General features: G+C 47.4%; 1 protein-coding gene across 4 annotated transcripts in view; it reads left to right on the top strand.

Moving 5' to 3' along the window:
• The window catches only part of TRAFD1 (TRAF-type zinc finger domain containing 1), a 175,448-nt gene that overhangs the window by 112,130 nt on the left and 42,758 nt on the right, over positions 1-20,560 (top strand). For all 4 annotated transcript variants that reach the window (XM_069214817.1, XM_069214816.1, XM_069214815.1 and 1 more), the window contains exon 9: positions 9,144-9,270. In XM_069214817.1, coding sequence (XP_069070918.1) covers positions 9,144-9,270 — 127 coding nt within the window. The remainder of the gene's footprint in view (positions 1-9,143; positions 9,271-20,560) is intronic.

The following is a 20,560-nucleotide window of genomic DNA, read 5'->3' as shown; positions in this document are numbered from 1 at the left end:
TGCACCCGGCGACCCCGACTCGGCTGGTGGAGATCCAACACCTCAGGAGGGACCCCAGGACTACTCTGATACTGTGAGTACCAAAACCTGTCCCCCCTGAGCCCCCACAGCGCCGCCTGCAGAGGGAATCCCGAGACTTCCCCTGACCGCGACTCTTTGAATCCAAAGTCCCGACGCCTGGGAGAGACCCTGCACCCGCAGCCCCCAGGACCTGAAGGACCGGACTTTCACTGGAGAAGTGACCCCCAGGAGTCCCTCTCCCTTGCCCAAGTGGAGGTTTCCCCGAGGAATCCCCCCCCTTGCCTGCCTGCAGCGTTGAAGAGATCCCGAGATCTCTCATAGACTAACATTGCGAACCCGACGCTTGTTTCTACACTGCACCCGGCCGCCCCCGCGCTGCTGAGGGTGAAATTTCTGTGTGGACTTGTGTCCCCCCCTGTGCCCTACAAAACCCCCCTGGTCTGCCCTCCGAAGACGCGGGTACTTACCTGCAAACAGACCGGAACCGGGGCACCCCCTTCTCTCCATTCTAGCCTATGTGTTTTGGGCACCACTTTGAACTCTGCACCTGACCGGCCCTGAGCTGCTGGTGTGGTGACTTTGGGGTTGCTCTGAACCCCCAACGGTGGGCTACCTTGGACCAAGAACTGAACCCTGTAAGTGTCTTACTTACCTGGTAAAACTAACCAAAACTTACCTCCCCTAGGAACTGTGAAAATTGCACTGTGTCCACTTTTAAAACAGCTATTTGTCAATAACTTGAAAAGTATACATGCAATTTTTATGATTTAAAGTTCCTAAAGTACTTACCCGCAATACCTTTCGAATGAGATATTACATGTAGAATTTGAACCTGTGGTTCTTAAAATAAACTAAGAAAAGATATTTTTCTATACAAAAACCTATTGGCTGGATTTGTCTCTGAGTGTGTGTACCTCATTTATTGTCTATGTGTATGTACAACAAATGCTTAACACTACTCCTTGGATAAGCCTACTGCTCGACCACACTACCACAAAATAGAGCATTAGTATTATCTATTTTTACCACTATTTTACCTCTAAGGGGAACCCTTGGACTCTGTGCATGCTATTCCTTACTTTGAAATAGCACATACAGAGCCAACTTCCTACATTGGTGGATCAGCGGTGGGGTACAAGACTTTGCATTTGCTGGACTACTCAGCCAATACCTGATCACACGACAAATTCCAAAATTGTCATTAGAAATTGATTTTTGCAATTTGAAAAGTTTTCTAAATTCTTAAAAGACCTGCTAGGGCCTTGTGTTAGATCCTGTTTAGCATTTCTTTTAGAGTTTAAAAGTTTGTAAAAGTCTGAATTAGATTCTAGAACCAGTTGTAGATTCTTAAAAAGTATTTCAACTTTTAGAAGCAAAATGTCTAGCACAGATGTGACTGTGGTGGAACTCGACACCACACCTTACCTCCATCTTAAGATGAGGGAGCTAAGGTCACTCTGTAAAATAAAGAAAATAACAATGGGCCCCAAACCTACCAAAATACAGCTCCAGGAGCTTTTGGCAGAGTTTGAAAAGGCCAACCCCTCTGAGGGTGGCAACTCAGAGGAAGAGGATAGTGACTTGGAGGAAAATTCCCCCCTACCAATCCTATCTAGGGAGAACAGGGTCCCTCAAACCCTGACTCCAAAAATAATAGTCAGAGATGCTGGTTCCCTCACAGGAGAGACCAACACCTCTGAAATCACTGAGGATAGCCCCAGTGAAGAGGACATCCAGTTAGCCAGGATGGCCAAAAGATTGGCTTTGGAAAGACAGATCCTAGCCATAGAGAGGGAAAGACAAGAGATGGGCCTAGGACCCATCAATGGTGGCAGCAACATAAATAGGGTCAGAGATTCTCCTGACATGTTGAAAATCCCCTAAGGGATTGTAACTAAATATGAAGATGGTGATGACATCACCAAATGGTTCACAGCTTTTGAGAGGGCTTGTGTAACCAGAAAAGTGAACAGATCTCACTGGGGTGCTCTCCTTTGGGAAATGTTCACAGGAAAGTGTAGGGATAGACTCCTCACACTCTCTGGACAAGATGCAGAATCTTATGACCTCATGAAGGGTACCCTGATTGAGGGCTTTGGATTCTCCACTGAGGAGTATAGGATTAGATTCAGGGGGGCTCAAAAATCCTCGAGCCAGACCTGGGTTGACTTTGTAGACTACTCAGTGAAAACACTAGATGGTTGGATTCAAGGCAGTGGTGTAAGTAATTATGATGGGCTGTACAATTTATTTGTGAAAGAACACCTATTAAGTAATTGTTTCAATGATAAACTGCATCAGCATCTGGTAGACCTAGGACCAATTTCTCCCCAAGAATTGGGAAAGAAGGCGGACCATTGGGTCAAGACAAGGGTGTCCAAGACTTCAACAGGGGGTGACCAAAAGAAAGGGGTCACAAAGACTCCCCAGGGGAAGGGTGATGAGACAACCAAAACTAAAAATAGTAAAGAGTCTTCTACAGGCCCCCAAAAACCTGCACAGGAGGGTGGGCCCAGAGCCTCTTCACAAAACAATGGGTACAAGGGTAAAAACTTTGATCCCAAAAAGGCCTGGTGTCATAGCTGTAAGCAGCATGGACACCAAACTGGAGACAAGGCCTGTCCCAAGAAAGGTTCCACTCCAAACTCCCATCCAGGTAACACTGGTATGGCTAGTCTCCAAGTGGGATCAACAGTGTGCCCAGAGCAAATCAGGGTCCACACTGAAGCTACTCTAGTTTCTGAGGGTGGGGTGGATTTAGCCACACTAGCTGTCTGGCCGCCTAACATGCAAAAATACAGACAGCAACTCTTAATTAATGGGACTAGAATAGAGGGCCTGAGGGATACAGGTGCCAGTGTCACCATGGTGACAGAGAAACTGGTTTCCCCTGGCCAATACCTGATTGGAAAAACTTACACAGTCACCAACGCTGACAATCAGAGAAAAGTACATCCCATGGCAATGGTTACTTTAGAATGGGGGAGGGGTCAATGGCCTGAAACAGGTGGTGGTCTCCTCAAATATCCCAGTGGACTGTCTGCTTGGAAATGACCTGGAGTCCTCAGCATGGGCTGAGGTAGAACTAAAAACCTATGCAGCAATGCTGGGTATCCCTGAACTGGTGTGTGTGAAAACAAGAGCACAATGCAAGGCACAGGGTGAACAAGTAGAGCTGGAGTCTGGAAGAATGGCCCAGCCTACCAAGAGAACAGGAAAGTCAGTTGGGAAACCAACTGCAACACAGCAAAAGAAAGGGAACCTCTCTTCTCAGGAAGAAGTTCTGCCCTCTGAGGGAACTGAGCCTTTGGAGCTTGAACCTTATCAGGTTGAGCTCTTAGGCCCAGGGGGACCCTCAAGGGAGGAGCTGTGTAAGGGACAAGAAACCTGTCCCTCTCTTGAAGGCCTTAGGCAGCAAGCTGCTGAAGAGTCCAAAGGCAAGAAAAATGGAACACATAGGGTCTATTGGGAAGATGGACTCCTGTACACTGAGGCCAGAGACCCCAAACCTGGTGCCACTAGGAGAGTGGTAGTGCCTCAGCTGTTCAGAGAGTTCATCCTAACATTGGCCCATGACATTCCCCTTGCTGGACATTTGGGACAAACCAAGACGTGGGAGAGGTTAGTCAACCACTTCTACTGGCCCAATATGTCCAACATGGTTAAGGAGTTTTGCCTCTCCTGCCCCACCTGTCAAGCCAGTGGTAAGACAGGTGGGCATCCAAAGGCCCCCCTCATTCCACTTCCAGTGGTGGGGGTTCCCTTTGAAAGAGTGGGTGTGGACATAGTTGGTCCACTAGAACCTCCCACAGCCTCAGGAAATATGTATATCCTGGTAGTAGTGGATCATGCTACCAGGTATCCTGAAGCTATTCCCCTTAGGTCGACTACTGCCCCTGCAGTAGCCAAGGCCCTCATTGGTATCTTTACCAGAGTGGGTTTCCCTAAGGAGGTGGTGTCTGACAGAGGTACCAACTTCATGTCAGCATACCTAAAACACATGTGGAATGAGTGTGGAGTGACTTATAAATTCACTACACCATACCATCCACAAACTAATGGCTTGGTTGAGAGATTCAACAAGACATTAAAAGGCATGATCATGGGGCTCCCAGAAAAACTCAAAAGGAGATGGGATGTCCTCTTGCCATGTCTGCTTTTCGCTTACAGAGAGGTGCCACAGAAGGGAGTAGGATTCTCACCCTTTGAACTTCTGTTTGGTCATCCTGTAAGGGGACCACTTGCTCTTGTTAAAGAAGGCTGGGAGAGACCTCTCCATGAGCCTAAACAGGACATAGTGGACTATGTACTTGGCCTTCGCTCTAGAATGGCAGAGTACATGGAAAAGGCAACCAAAAACCTTGAGGCCAGCCAACAGCTCCAGATGTTTTGGTATGACCAAAAGGCTGCACTGGTTGAGTTCCAACCAGGGCAGAAAGTCTGGGTTCTGGAGCCTGTGGCTCCCAGGGCACTCCAGGACAAATGGAGTGGCCCTTACCCAGTGCTAGAAAGGAAGAGTCAGGTCACCTACCTGGTGGACCTGGGCACAAGCAGGAGCCCCAAAAGGGTGATCCATGTGAACCGCCTTAAGCTCTTCCATGACAGGGCTGATGTGAATCTGTTGATGGTAACAGATGAGGATCAGGAGGCAGAGAGTGAACCTCTCCCTGATCTTCTGTCATCAGACCCAAAAGATGGCACAGTAGATGGAGTGATCTACTCAGACACCCTCTCTGGCCAACAGCAAGCTGATTGTAGGAGAGTCCTACAACAGTTTCCTGAACTCTTCTCCTTAACCCCTGGTCAGACACACCTGTGTACCCATGATGTGGACACAGGAGACAGCATGCCTGTCAAAAACAAAATCTTTAGACAGTCTGACCATGTTAAGGAAAGCATCAAGGTGGAAGTCCACAAGATGCTGGAATTGGGAGTAATTGAGCGCTCTGACAGCCCCTGGGCTAGCCCAGTGGTCTTGGTCCCCAAACCTCACACCAAAGATGGAAAGAAAGAGATGAGGTTTTGTGTGGACTACAGAGGGCTCAATTCTGTCACCAAGACAGATGCTCATCCAATTCCAAGAGCTGATGAGCTCATAGATAAATTAGGTGCTGCCAAATTCTTAAGTACCTTTGACTTGACAGCAGGGTACTGGCAAATAAAAATGGCACCTGGAGCAAAAGAGAAAACCGCATTCTCCACACCTGATGGGCATTATCAGTTTACTGTTATGCCCTTTGGTTTAAAGAATGCCCCTGCCACCTTCCAAAGGTTGGTGAATCAAGTCCTTGCTGGCTTGGAGTCCTTTAGCACAGCTTATCTTGATGATATTGCTGTCTTTAGCTCCACCTGGCAGGATCACCTGGTCCACCTGAAGAAGGTTTTGAAGGCTCTGCAATCTGCAGGCCTCTCTATCAAGGCATCCAAATGCCAGATAGGGCAGGGAACTGTGGTTTACTTGGGCCACCTTGTAGGTGGAGGCCAAGTTCAGCCACTCCAACCCAAGATCCAGACTATTCTGGACTGGGTAGCTCCAAAAACCCGGACTCAAGTCAGGGCATTCCTTGGCTTGACTGGGTATTACAGGAGGTTTGTGAAGGGATATGGATCCATTGTGACAGCCCTCACTGAACTCACCTCCAAGAAAATGCCCAAGAAAGTGAACTGGACTGTGGAATGCCAACAGGCCTTTGACACCCTGAAACAGGCAATGTGCTCAGCACCAGTTCTAAAAGCTCCAGATTATTCTAAGCAGTTCATTGTGCAGACTGATGCCTCTGAACATGGGATAGGGGCAGTTTTGTCCCAAACAAATGATGATGGCCTTGACCAGCCTGTTGCTTTCATTAGCAGGAGGTTACTCCCCAGGGAGCAGCGTTGGAGTGCCATTGAGAGGGAGGCCTTTGCTGTGGTTTGGTCCCTGAAGAAGCTGAGACCATACCTCTTTGGGACTCACTTCCTAGTTCAAACTGACCACAGACCTCTCAAATGGCTGATGCAAATGAAAGGTGAAAATCCTAAACTGTTGAGGTGGTCCATCTCCCTACAGGGAATGGACTTTATAGTGGAACACAGACCTGGGACTGCCCATGCCAATGCAGATGGCCTTTCCAGGTTCTTCCACTTAGAAAATGAAGACTCTCTTGGGAAAGGTTAGTCTCATCCTCTTTCGTTTGGGGGAGGGGTTGTGTAAGGAAATGCCTCCTTGGCATGGTTGCCCCCTGACTTTTTGCCTTTGCTGATGCTATGTTTACAATTGAAAGTGTGCTGAGGCCTGCTAACCAGGCCCCAGCACCAGTGTTCTTTCCCTAACCTGTACTTTTGTATCCACAATTGGCAGACCCTGGCATCCAGATAAGTCCCTTGTAACTGGTACTTCTAGTACCAAGGGCCCTGATGCCAAGGAAGGTCTCTAAGGGCTGCAGCATGTCTTATGCCACCCTGGAGACCTCTCACTCAGCACAGACACACTGCTTGCCAGCTTGTGTGTGCTAGTGGGGACAAAACGAGTAAGTCGACATGGCACTCCCCTCAGGGTGCCATGCCAGCCTCTCACTGCCTATGCAGTATAGGTAAGACACCCCTCTAGCAGGCCTTACAGCCCTAAGGCAGGGTGCACTATACCATAGGTGAGGGTACCAGTGCATGAGCATGGTACCCCTACAGTGTCTAAACAAAACCTTAGACATTGTAAGTGCAGGGTAGCCATAAGAGTATATGGTCTGGGAGTCTGTCAAACACGAACTCCACAGCACCATAATGGCTACACTGAAAACTGGGAAGTTTGGTATCAAACTTCTCAGCACAATAAATGCACACTGATGCCAGTGTACATTTTATTGTAAAATACACCACAGAGGGCACCTTAGAGGTGCCCCCTGAAACTTAACCGACTGTCTGTGTAGGCTGACTAGTTCCAGCAGCCTGCCACACCAGAGACATGTTGCTGGCCCCATGGGGAGAGTGCCTTTGTCACTCTGAGGCCAGTAACAAAGCCTGCACTGGGTGGAGATGCTAACACCTCCCCCAGGCAGGAGCTGTAACACCTGGCGGTGAGCCTCAAAGGCTCACCCCTTTGTCACAGCCCAGCAGGGCACTCCAGCTTAGTGGAGTTGCCCGCCCCCTCCGGCCACGGCCCCCACTTTTGGCGGCAAGGCTGGAGGGAACAAAGAAAGCAACAAGGAGGAGTCACTGGCCAGTCAGGACAGCCCCTAAGGTGTCCTGAGCTGAGGTGACTCTGACTTTTAGAAATCCTCCATCTTGCAGATGGAGGATTCCCCCAATAGGGTTAGGATTGTGACCCCCTCCCCTTGGGAGGAGGCACAAAGAGGGTGTACCCACCCTCAGGGCTAGTAGCCATTGGCTACTAACCCCCCAGACCTAAACACGCCCTTAAATTTAGTATTTAAGGGCTACCCTGAACCCTAGAAAATTAGATTCCTGCAACTACAAGAAGAAGGACTGCCTAGCTGAAAACCCCTGCAGAGGAAGACCAGAAGACGACAACTGCCTTGGCTCCAGAAACTCACCGGCCTGTCTCCTGCCTTCCAAAGATCCTGCTCCAGCGACGCCTTCCAAAGGGACCAGCGACCTCGACATCCTCTGAGGACTGCCCCTGCTTCGAAAAGACAAGAAACTCCCGAGGACAGCGGACCTGCTCCAAGAAAGGCTGCAACTTTGTTTCCAGCAGCCTTGAAAGAACCCTGCAAGCTCCCCGCAAGAAGCGTGAGACTTGCAACACTGCACCCGGCGACCCCGACTCGGCTGGTGGAGATCCAACACCTCAGGAGGGACCCCAGGACTACTCTGATACTGTGAGTACCAAAACCTGTCCCCCCTGAGCCCCCACAGCGCCGCCTGCAGAGGGAATCCCGAGGCTTCCCCTGACCGCGACTCTTTGAATCCAAAGTCCCGACGCCTGGGAGAGACCCTGCACCCGCAGCCCCCAGGACCTGAAGGACCGGACTTTCACTGGAGAAGTGACCCCCAGGAGTCCCTCTCCCTTGCCCAAGTGGAGGTTTCCCCGAGGAATCCCCCCCTTGCCTGCCTGCAGCGTTGAAGAGATCCCGAGATCTCTCCTAGACTAACATTGCGAACCCGACGCTTGTTTCTACACTGCACCCGGCCGCCCCCGCGCTGCTGAGGGTGAAATTTCTGTGTGGACTTGTGTCCCCCCTGGTGCCCTACAAAACCCCCCTGGTCTGCCCTCCGAAGACGCGGGTACTTACCTGCAAACAGACCGGAACCGGGGCACCCCCTTCTCTCCATTCTAGCCTATGTGTTTTGGGCACCACTTTGAACTCTGCACCTGACCGGCCCTGAGCTGCTGGTGTGGTGACTTTGGGGTTGCTCTGAACCCCCAACGGTGGGCTACCTTGGACCAAGAACTGAACCCTGTAAGTGTCTTACTTACCTGGTAAAACTAACCAAAACTTACCTCCCCTAGGAACTGTGAAAATTGCACTAAGTGTCCACTTTTAAAACAGCTATTTGTCAATAACTTGAAAAGTATACATGCAATTTTTATGATTTAAAGTTCCTAAAGTACTTACCTGCAATACCTTTCGAATGAGATATTACATGTAGAATTTGAACCTGTGGTTCTTAAAATAAACTAAGAAAATATATTTTTCTATACAAAAACCTATTGGCTGGATTTGTCTCTGAGTGTGTGTACCTCATTTATTGTCTATGTGTATGTACAACAAATGCTTAACACTACTCCTTGGATAAGCCTACTGCTCGACCACACTACCACAAAATAGAGCATTAGTATTATCTATTTTTACCACTATTTTACCTCTAAGGGGAACCCTTGGACTCTGTGCATGCTATTCCTTACCTTGAAATAGCACATACAGAGCCAACTTCCTACATGATATAATTCACTATTTGGCCCACTTTGAAGTAGAATAGCTGCCTCTAAGCAAACACATGAAACTCTGTGTGTACCACCCAAGAGACGTTGGAGGTCTTATGCATTACCTGGCTGATGGCCTGAAGAACATTATTGTTATGTGAATAGCTCACTGAAACAAGTGAGAAATGTCACCTATTGATAGCTTTTGGTTGTAGAAATATGTTTCATAAACTTCTTTATGAACTGTTTTCCTCTCTCAAAGGACCAATGTGACTTACGCCCATGCACTGCAGAGCCCACAGTGCGCTCATGGGAACCTCCAGCGTTGCTTCCTAAAAAGGATAATCTGGAAAAAAACAAATCCCCTCAGCGGCGGATGCGGCATCAAGGTATTCGAAAACATACATTTTTCTTTTGTTTTTACATATTGCTATAGTGAAACATTTGCAGAACTGTTGAAAATATATTTCTCTTCAGTTGTGGCCCCCTAATATGACCTCCAAAATTGGATAGAAAGGTCTTGGTGGTGAACCAGTAATGTGGTAAAACAATGTATATATTTTTTACAGTCATAATTCTTCCTCTGTCCCCCAACATCTGATTTTGATTTCTCCACAGCCTCCTATTGTGGACTAGTCTTCTAGATTGACTTCTGAAGCAAAAATACTCAGGTTGGGTGTTTATGAATATAAACACAATTCCTGAAAGTGCTGTGTAGCAAAATACATAACTTGTTTGAGTCTTCAAACTTGAAAAGTGCAATAAACGTTGGTAGGCAGAGTTGCAAAGGTTGGGTGGCAAATAAACTTTGACATAGTGAATTGAACTATCCAGCCAATCAGATGTTTACTGGGTGCATGTTGGTATTTGGTATAAGCTTCTTCTGTGGAGTTTTTCATAAAATAGTGTATGGGGGGAATAGAGAGGGTGGCACACGTGTGAGTTGCCATGGAAACTTGCATCTCTTTAGGAGAGGAGATCAGGAGAGGCCAAGCGGTGACCACCATTGGATGGCCTTAAGAAATAGGAGGTAAGATGGTTTCAAGAGTTGAAAAAGAGGAATGTTGATTGGCTAGCCGCTATTGGAGCAGAATAGGCTCCAGGGGTTGGCATTATAGCCAAACTGGATGGTGCCAAACCCATTCCTCATGGTAAAAACTACAGTAATGCTTGGCAACAAGAAGTGCAAACCTACTGGCTCAAACTAGAAGATTGATACTCCTTACTGAATTGCATTTTATTCTTAGTTCACATTCCAAGTGAAATTCAAGTGTGAATGTCCCTTCACCACTTTAAACTATATCCCCAAGTGAATTAATTGTTCCTCCAACTTATTCCATTCCCCTACAGCACCTATTCCAACAATCCTATTGTACTAGAACACAATCTGTAGTTTGTAAAATGCACAAAATCACTTAATTCCATTGTAGACAAGAACCTAAATTTCCACTCCTATGTAAATGCATTAACCAAAAGATCTCAGTACCAATTGGGACTACTTTAAAGTCTTCTTCTGACATGAGGTGTTTAATACTTCAGACTAGTAACTCAGTTCCTGGAGCTATGAATAGTGGATATTGATCTCCATCACCCTCTTTGTGTAATGGGCAGACAGGATGGGTCAGTGAGGTGAGCATTCACCACTGCAACATGCGGTGAACAGCAGGTTATGAATTTGTATCCTATAAAACCAATCCAATCCACCCCACTCCAATGCATTCCACTCCAATCCAGTCCACTCACCCCACTGCAATCCACCCTGATACAATCCACTTTACTCCAGTTCAATCCACCCCACTACAGTCTCTAAGCCACCCCACTACAGTCTCTAAGCCACCCCACTCCAGTCGACCTTAATCAAACCGACTGCAATCCACCCCACCCCATTCCAGTCTACTACACACCAATCCAGTCTACTTTACACAGTCCAATCCACCCCAGTCCAGTCTACTCCCCAATTCACTCAAGTCAAGCCCATGCCATTCTACCCCACTCCAAACAAGCCACCTCTCTCCAGTCCAATCCACCCCACTCAGTCTGACCCACCCCACTCATCCGATCCACCTTACTCCAGTGCAATACACCATATTCCAGTCCACCCCACTGCAATGGAGTCCACCCCTATCCAATCCAATCCAATCCAACCCACCCCACTCAACTCCACTCCATTCCATTCCAGTCCAATCCACTCTACACTACTCTAACTCAATCCACCCCTCTCCATCCCAATTTACCCCACTCCAGTCCATCCACTCCAGTCCACACCAACCCAATTGACCTACTCCAATTCATCCCACTCAAATCCACCCCACTCCAGTCCACCCCACTTTAATGCAGTCCTCCCCACTCCAATCCACTCCGTTCCAGTCCACCCACTCCAGTCCATTCCACCCCATTACAAAACAGTCCTCCCCACTAAATACAATCCACCCCAGTCTAATCCACTCAGCATCAATCCAGTTTACCCCACTCCATATTAATCCATTCCACTCCACTCCAATTCACCCAATCCAATTCACCCCACTCCACACAAACCTAACCCACCCCACTCCATTCCAGTCTACCCCACTTCAACCCAATCCATCTCACCACAGTCCAATCCCCCCACTACAATCCAGTCCACCACAGCCCACCCCACTCCAGTCCACCACACTCCAATCTAATCTGCCCACCCCAACTCCAATCCCCTATCCACCCCAATCACCTATCCACCCATTACAATCCATCACACTCCAATGACCTCACTGCAATCCAACCACTCTAGTCCATTTCACCCCACTCCAACCTGATTCACCCCAGCCCATTTGATTTCACCCCCCTCCAATCCACACCAGTCCAGTCCACCCACCTCAGTCCACTCCAGTCTACCGTATGCCAATCCAGTTCACCCCACTCCAATCTACATTAATCCATCCCACTGCAGTCCATCCCACTCCCAAATCCACCCCAGTCCAGTACGGTTTCATTCACTCCACTCCAATCCAATCCAATCCACCCCACCCCAATCCATTCCAGTCCACCCCACTCTGGTCGACCTCAATCCTCACCAGTCCAATCCACACTATCCAACTCCAATCTACCCCGCTCCAGTTCAATCCTCTCCAGTCTACTCCAAGCCAGTCCACCACAGTCCACTTTCAACCATGCCACTCCAATCAAAACCACCCCACTCCAATCCAACTTAATCTACCACGCCCCAATCCAGTCTATTGTACCCCATTCCAGTCCAGTCCATCCCACTCAATCCACCCCACTCAAATCCAGTACACCTCACTGCAGTTCACCCCACTCCAAATCACTTGAATCCTATCTACCCCACCTCAATCCAATCACTCCAATCCAGTCCACCCACCCCACTTCAACCCACTTACCCCAATCAAATTTAATCCACCCCACTCCAGTCCACCCCAGTAAATCAATTTACTGCACTCCAATGCACCCCACTCCAATCAAATCCACTCCAATCCACCCTGCTTCTCTCAATACACCCCTTTCTACCCCACTTTACCCTAATCCTGTCCACCCCACTATAATCCAATACATCCCACTACCTTACATTACTTCACCCAGTTCCACCCAATGCCACTTGAAGATACTCTGTCACTGAACTCTACTCCTGTTTACTCCACACTGACACTAAATCTCAACTCCCCTGTGCTCCAACAAATCCACTCTGTGATATTCTACTCACCTCATTCCACTCTACGACACTCCACAGCATGCACTTTTAACCATATTGAAAAGCAGCCATATTGTTGTACAACATGGCTAAAACACATTACCAAAGCCAATAGTCCTTGCACAGGCGACACCTATTGGCTTTGCCAATGTTTGATGTCCCTGTTTCTCTTTTTCTCTTTGTGTCTTCTTGCTTTTTTCACTGTCTTTTTGCTCTTGTTCATCCTTTGTGCCCTTTTGCCCATTTTCACCTTTTGTGACATTTGTACTTTGCTCTTTCCTTAGCTTTTTTGCTTTGTGACAATCTGTGTCCTTTTTCTCTCTGCCTTTTTACGTGCTTTTCACCCTTTGTGCCATCTGCTCTTTCTCCCCTTTTGTGGCTTATTTTAGCTTTTTTTTTTTTTTTTTCACTCTTGCGCCTTTTTGGTACCCTCTGCACTGCCTTCCTGTGTGCTGTTCCTCACCTCCCACACCCTCAAACTCATCCCCCCACTCTTTACCTGCCCCCCCCCCCCAACCTCAACCCCATGGTCTACTTAATGGTGGCTGCAGTACAAATGCGCCACTTGTGTGCCAAAAGCAAGCCCATCGGTGCCCGTCCACACCCAAAGCCACAAACTCTGGTCCTACTGCTCCACTTTTTTGTTTTTGTTTTTAATAAACAAATTTTCATTGTTTTGAAAAAAGAAAGGGAAAACAAGTGGAAAAAGAAAACTCAAAACAGCTTGCACAGGTGAGTACGGTGAGTTCCAAATCCAGAGTACATTGACATTAGATCAATCCATTCGACAGACATTCAGTCCATTTCTTACCATAACAGCAGGAGACACAACCCCCCAGCGGTCTACAGTAGCAATCCCAGCCACCCTCCCCACACCTTCTCATGTTTCCGGCGGCAGCCCCTTAACACATACACCAATTTTTCTTGGTTTGCGCACCAGTCCACCCCATGTCTCCATTTATGAAGGGATGGGCCGTAGATGAGTTCCAAGCAGCTGCAATGTCTCTCTTAGCGACCAACAGGGCCGTACCCACAAAGGCACGGTTTGCTTGCGTGCCCCTCAGTTATTCCATCACACCCAATAACACTAATTTGGCGGACATCTGCTCTTCTTTTCCCAGCACTGCATTCAGTTTTGCATAATATCTTTCCCCAATAAACCTGTAGCACCGGACAGGACCATACCATATGAAACAAATCAGCCAGTTCCCCTGCACATCGCAGGCACTGAGCCGTGGGGCAAAGCCCCGACCGATGCAACCTGTCGGGCGTTACATATGCCCTCTGTAAGTAGTAAAATTGCACTCCTCAAAGCCTTGCCGGTACCGCCAGCACTCTAGGCGCCATCAGCGCCTCCCTCCAATCAGTCTCCTCAAATGCTCCCACCCATGACTCCCATTTATTCCTATTAGAATCCAAACGAGGCATTGTTAACTAACATTTTATAAATCTGAGAAACACCCTTCCCCCTTAGATTGCCCTTGAGCAACTTGGCTTCAAGTGGACTGAATTCTGGTATCGGGCCAGCGGTGGTCATGTGAGCACCCAGGGCATGCTGGAGGTACTTAAAATAACTGCGTCCCGGACAGTTAAAAATCAGCCTGTAGCTCCTGAAATGATTTCATTGCATCACCTTTCCATACATCTCCCACTAATGATCTACCCAGCAGATCTCACTCAGCGAACCTGTCCAATGCTGCCGATTCAGCCACCTCCCCTGCCACAGCGGAGTCTGTCTGGTGACAACAGCATTCCATTGGGTATGCCACAGCTCTGCGCGCCATGCCAGGAAGACCACTTTAGTTACTGACTCCATGTCTTGGGGGAGAGGCGCACCATAAAGCAAATCAAGGATATGGGGGAAACCCAATGTCTCCAATTCCACCTGGTAGGCCGGGTAAGCCCACCCCCCAGTAAACCAATTGTAGGAAAATGGCTCCCAGTTGCAGTTACCCCCACTCTTTGCCTGATATTGATGCTGGCTTGACTAAGAAGTGTGCTGGGACCCTGCTAACCAGGCCTCAGCACCAGTGTTCTTTCACAAAAAATGTACCATTGTTTCCACAATTCGCACACCCCTGGCACACAGATAAGTCACTTGTAAAAGGTACCAGTGTTACCAAGGGCCCTGTGACTAGGGAAGGTCCCTAAGGGCTGCAGCATGTGTTGTGCCACCCTAAGGGATCCCTCACCAAACACACACACACTGCCATTGCAGATTGTGTGTATTGGTGGGGAGAAAAAGGCAAAGTCGACATGGCATGGGCAAGTCACCCCTCTAGCAGGCCTAAAGCCCTATGGCAGGGTGCACTATACCACATGTGAGGGCATAGCTGCAAGAGCAATATGCCCCTACAGTGTCTAAGCCTATTAGACATTGTAAGTACAGTGTGGCCATATCAATTAAGTATATGGTCTGGGAGTTTGTCAAAATGAACTCCACAGCTCCATAATGGCTACACTGAATACTGGGTAGTTTGGTATAAAACTTCTCAGAATAATAAACCCACACTGATGTCAGTGCTGGATTTATAAAAAAAACAAAATGCACACAGAGGGCATCTTAGAGATGCCCTGTAAGGAAATGCCTCCTTGGCATGGTTACCCCCTGACTTTTTGCCTTTTGTTGATGCCAGTTATGATTGAAAGGGTGCTGGGTCCCTGCTAACCAGGTCCCAGCACCAGTGTTCTTTCCCTAAACTGTACCTTTGTCTCCACAATTGGCACAACCCTGGCACTCCGGTCTCTAAGGGCTGCAGCATGTCTTATGATACTCTAGAGACCCCTCACTCAGCACCCACACACTGCTTCACCGCTTGTGTGTACTGGTGAGGAGAAAAAGACTAAGTCGACATGGCACTCCCCTCATAGTGCCATGCCAACCTCACACTGCCTGTGGCATAGGTATGTCACCCCTCTAGCAGGCCTTACAGCCCTAAGGCAGGGTGTCCTATACCACAGGTGAGGGCATAGGCCTATGAGCACTATGCCCCTACAGTGTCTAAGCAAAACCTTAGACATTGTAAGTGCAGGGTAGCCATAAGAGTATATGGTCTGGGAGTCTGTCAGTTACGAACTCCACAGTTCCATAATGGCTACACTGAAAACTGGGAAGTTTTGTATCAAACTTCTCAGCACAATAAATGCACACTGACGCCGGTGTGGAATTCATTGTAAAATACACACAGAGGGCATCTTGGAGAGGACCCCTGAATACAAATCCGACATCTAGTGTAGGCTGACCAGTTTCTGCCAGCCTGCCACTCACCAGACATGTTGCTGGCCACATGGGGAGAGCCCCTTTGTCACTCTGTGGCCAGGAACAAAGCAGTTCCTGCAGGGGGAGGTGAGAAGCACCTCCACCCAGTACAGGCTCAAAGACTTCACTCCAGGCCCATAGTTTTTATGTAGAAAAATATATTTTCTTAATTTATTAAAGAACCACAAGATTCAAGATTTGCGGTAAGTACATAAAATGCAAGGTACTCCACACAGGTAAGTAACGAACTTTGAATTAGAGCAGTAACATACACAGTTTTAGTTAAAATGGCAATAAGCTATTTCAAAAGTGGACACAGTGCAAAAATCAACAGTTACTGGGGGAGGTAAGTGTTGGTTAGTTTTTCAGGTAAGTAAGGCACTTACAAGTTCAAGTTCCTGGGCATAGGCAGCCCACCATTGGGGGTTCAGGGCAACCCCAAAGTCACCGCAACAGCAACAAAGGGCCGGTCAGGTGCAAAGGTCAAAGAGGGCCCAAAACAATCCCTATTTAATTTTAAACCTTGTATTTTAATCTAGTTGGCGACCTCAGCAAAACATCTCGAAAGATCCTGTAGTTTCATCATGTTCAATTGCATATGTAGCTGCAGATACACATGTTTTGCATAAGTTCGCCATCTGGTGTTGGGCTTGGAGTGTTACAAGTTGTGTTTCTTCGAAGAAGCTTTTTGGAATCACAAGATCGAGTGACTCCTCTCGGTGATAGTGCGCATGGGCATCGGGTCCTTTGTTGAATTGTTTTCTTTCCACAATTGGGTTCGGATGTGTTCCGTCTCACTCTGGTAGATCTCGGTTCTGTACTATCTGAACTTCTCCATCTTTCCATTAAACGTCTTTAGTTTTCGAACGCGTTTTCTATACTACGCTCAATCCGATTATAGAGTTGGGATTGATTAAACGCCCTTTTGGGCACCTGCACACTTCTTGGGCCTTCTCCGGCCTACTGCGTCACATGCTCATGGATCGGATTCTGTTTCATTTCTGCCCTTGGTGCCACTCTAAGTTCCCCTACACCGACCAGCACTCGGTGTGCAACCTCTGCCTCTCTCCAGACCACAAGGAAGAAACCTGCGAAGCGTGCTCATCCTTCTACTCCAAAAAGACTCTGCGCGATAGGAGAGCGCATTGGCTGGAGATGGCATCGAAGTAGACTGAAAAAACGCCCAACATGTTCAGTGAGGAACAGGCACAGACTACTGTGTCAATCGCAGACTCAGATGGGACTCAAATGGGGACAGCCAAGTTATTCCTGCGGTGCAATACGTGATTACATGAAAAAAGTCAACACAAATTGTCTTGGGTCCACCACTGCTTACCGGCCATGGTCGGGCCCGAAAGTTACATCTCGACAACAGGCCCTGGGTTCGGCATCGAAGAAGGCCAAGATGCATTCGACCGAACAGACTTCCACGCCTGTTTCAGGATCGAGTCGCAAGGTGAAGGCTTCCACTTCGGAACCAAAATGTTTGCATACCTCGTTGGAGCCGAAGCAACCAAGCTCCTCTTTGGAGCCGCCAAAACTCCCATCTCCTTCAGAGTCCACCTTTTCGGCCCGATTAAAGCAGTCAATCATCACGCTTTCGGAGCACACAGCTATGGGAAGCAAATATGTTCCATCTGCAGAGGAATCAGCAGACATTAGACCCATTCTTGAAGTGATGGACCATAAACAATGGAAAATACAGATTCAAAAAGACACTAGGAAGATTATTGCCTCTCCTCTTTCAATAACAAATAGGAAGCTGTCTTTCCAATAAAGTTTGGAACCTGGGCCTTCATCCGGAAAAAATATTTAAGCACAAGGAGAAACCAAAGACAGTACAACAGTGTTCTCCACCGCACTCTCCTTTGCTCCACCACCACCTTCACCTACACAGTATTCTATGCAATCTCCTGTCTCTTCACATGGGGATTATATGGGCGACAATATTTAAAATGTAGACCCGTGGTATATTAATGATTCCGACCCTATACCATCTAATGACCCTGATCTATATCCCACTAAGCCATCTCTACCAGAAGAAACCACAGCCTATAATCAGGTGATTGCTAGAGCAGCTACATACCACAATGTGCAGCTGCACTCTGAACCCATAAACAATGGTTTATATTCAGCACCCTATCCTCTAAACATGAACCATACCAATGCTACAAGGCATGCTAAAACATGTTGATATATTTTTTTTTTAAACAGCAAAGGCTAGAGTACTCGCACAGAGGGTGGAAATAAAATAAAAAGCTGCACCATCAGATCCATTCTTCATATCACATAAAGTACGACCTGATTCCATTGTTAGTGCAGCTAGAAAGAGGGCAAACAGTCAGTCTTCCCACAGGGGATGCTCCTCCTCCTGATAAAGAAAGCAGCAAATTCGAATGCAGCAGGCAAGAGTGGCAACTCAAGCTGCAAATCAGTGGAGAGTTGCCAACTCCCAAGCTCTTTTAGCCAGGTACGACAGGGCCCATTGGGAAGAATGCAGGAGTTCCTTCAATCTCTCCCTACAGAACACCAAAAAAGGGCACAGCAGGTAGTGGCAGAAGGACAAGCTATTGCCAACAATCAAATTAGATCCGCCCTATATGCAGCAGACACCGCAACTAGGGGTATAAATACTAGTGTTATGATCAAAAGGCATGCTTGGTTGCAGTCCTCTGGAATCAAACCTGAGATACAGCAAGCGGTCCTTAATGTGCCATTTAACAAACAGCAGCTATTTGGACCAGAGGTAGATACCACCATCGAAAAAATTAAAAAAGGACTCTGATACAGCAAAGGCCAAGGGTGTCCTTTACACAACACCTTTTCGGGGTACTTTTCGCAAGCACCAATTCAGAGGGGGTTTTAAATCCCAGACATCAGAGGCCTCTACGTCCCAACAAAAACAGGAACAACAGTATTATTCTAGGGGATCTTTTAGAGGATCCTATAGCAGACACCCCTTCAGAAGTAGGGGCAAATCCACTGTAACAAGAGGTGCCTCCACCACATCAAAGCAGTGACTTACTCAGCATCCCCACACAGCACACATCTCCTGTGGGAGGAAGACTGCAACATTTCTACCATCAATGGCACAAAATTACATCAGATCAATGGGTACTGTCAATTATCCACAATGGGTATTGCCTAGAACTCCTCTCACACAGGCTTTCTCCGAAACACATTGTTCAGCTAAAACAAGACATAGAATCACTTCTACTCAAAGGTGCAATAGAGGTAGTACCGATCACTCAACAAGGAGCAGGAGTATATTCTCTATACTTCCTCATACCAAAAAAGGATGGCATTCTCAGGCCAATCCTTGATCTCAGACCTCTCAATCAGTACTTTCTCTCAGAGCATTTACATTTGGTCACTCTTCAGGGTGTCATCCCTTTGTTACAAAAACAAGACTACTTGACAGCATTAGATCTACAAAAGATGCTTACTTCCATATTACCATACATCCAGCACACCGCAAATACTTGAGGATTGTGATAGCAGGTAAGCACTACCAATTCAAAGTGCTACCCTTTCCCTAACTGGACGACTGGCTCATAAAAGCCAGCACCATTCAAACCTATCAACACACACAATACACAATCAATATCCTACACAGTCTAGGGTTCACAATCAATTACCAGATGTCTCACCTTCAGCCAGCGCAAATACAACCATATCTGGGAGCAATTCTGAACATTAGCCTACCCAAACCCACAAATAATTCAGACGTTCCACAGTCTCATATCTCAGCTACACTACAATCAAACTTACACAGTAAGGTTTATTTTGAAACTATTGGGAATGATGGCATCCTGCATATCAATAGTGCCCATTGCACGTCTAAACATGAAACCCTTGCAACAGTGTCTTTCCCAACAGTGGTCTCGGGCACAGGGTCAACTTCACGATCTAGTGTTCTTGAACCACCAAACGTACAACTCTCTGCAATTGTGGAATCACACCAACTTATCAAAAGGGCGGCCATCTCAGGATCCTGTGCCACAGACCATAATCACCACAGATGCATCAGTGACGGATTGGGGAGCCCATCTCAACAATCTTAAGATACAGGGAGAATGGGACTCAATCCAGCAGACATGCCACATAAACCACTTGGAATTGCTGGCAGGGTTCTTACTACTGAAAGCATTCCAGCCTCAGATCACACATAAGACAGTGTTAATAAGGACAGACAACATGACAACAATGTATTATCTGCAGAAACGGGGGTGTGGGACACTCATCTCAAATGTCCTTTCTAGCACAAACAATTTGGAAGTGGGCAATTCATCATCGCATTCACCTATTAGCAGAATACATCCCAGGGATACACAACCAATTAGCGGACCTCTTAAGCAGGACGCAGCAACAAGTACACGAATGGGAGATTCACCCACAAGTAACTCAACAGTACTTTCACATGTGGGGAACACCAAACATAGACCTTGTTGCAACAAACGAAAATGCAAAATGCCCAAACTTTGCATCCAGGTACCCACACCCTCAATCCAAAGGCAATCCTCTATGGATCAGTTGGTCAGAGATATTTGCTTACTCTTTTCCCCCCTCTCCCACTATTTCCGTTTCTGGTCAGCAAGATCCGTCACACTTCCCTCACTGTGATTCTCATAGCTCCCACATGGGCACGTCTACACTGGTTACACAACACTATTGGATCTATCTATAGTAGCACATCACAAGCTCCCAAACAGACCAGACCTATTGACTGAAAACAAAGGTC

The sequence above is a fragment of the Pleurodeles waltl genome, chromosome 11 (genome assembly GCF_031143425.1).
Source record: "Pleurodeles waltl isolate 20211129_DDA chromosome 11, aPleWal1.hap1.20221129, whole genome shotgun sequence".
NCBI classification, from domain to species: domain Eukaryota; kingdom Metazoa; phylum Chordata; class Amphibia; order Caudata; family Salamandridae; genus Pleurodeles; species Pleurodeles waltl.
Note: the sequence above shows the minus strand (reverse complement) of the source record. Positions and strands in the feature narration are given on the sequence as shown.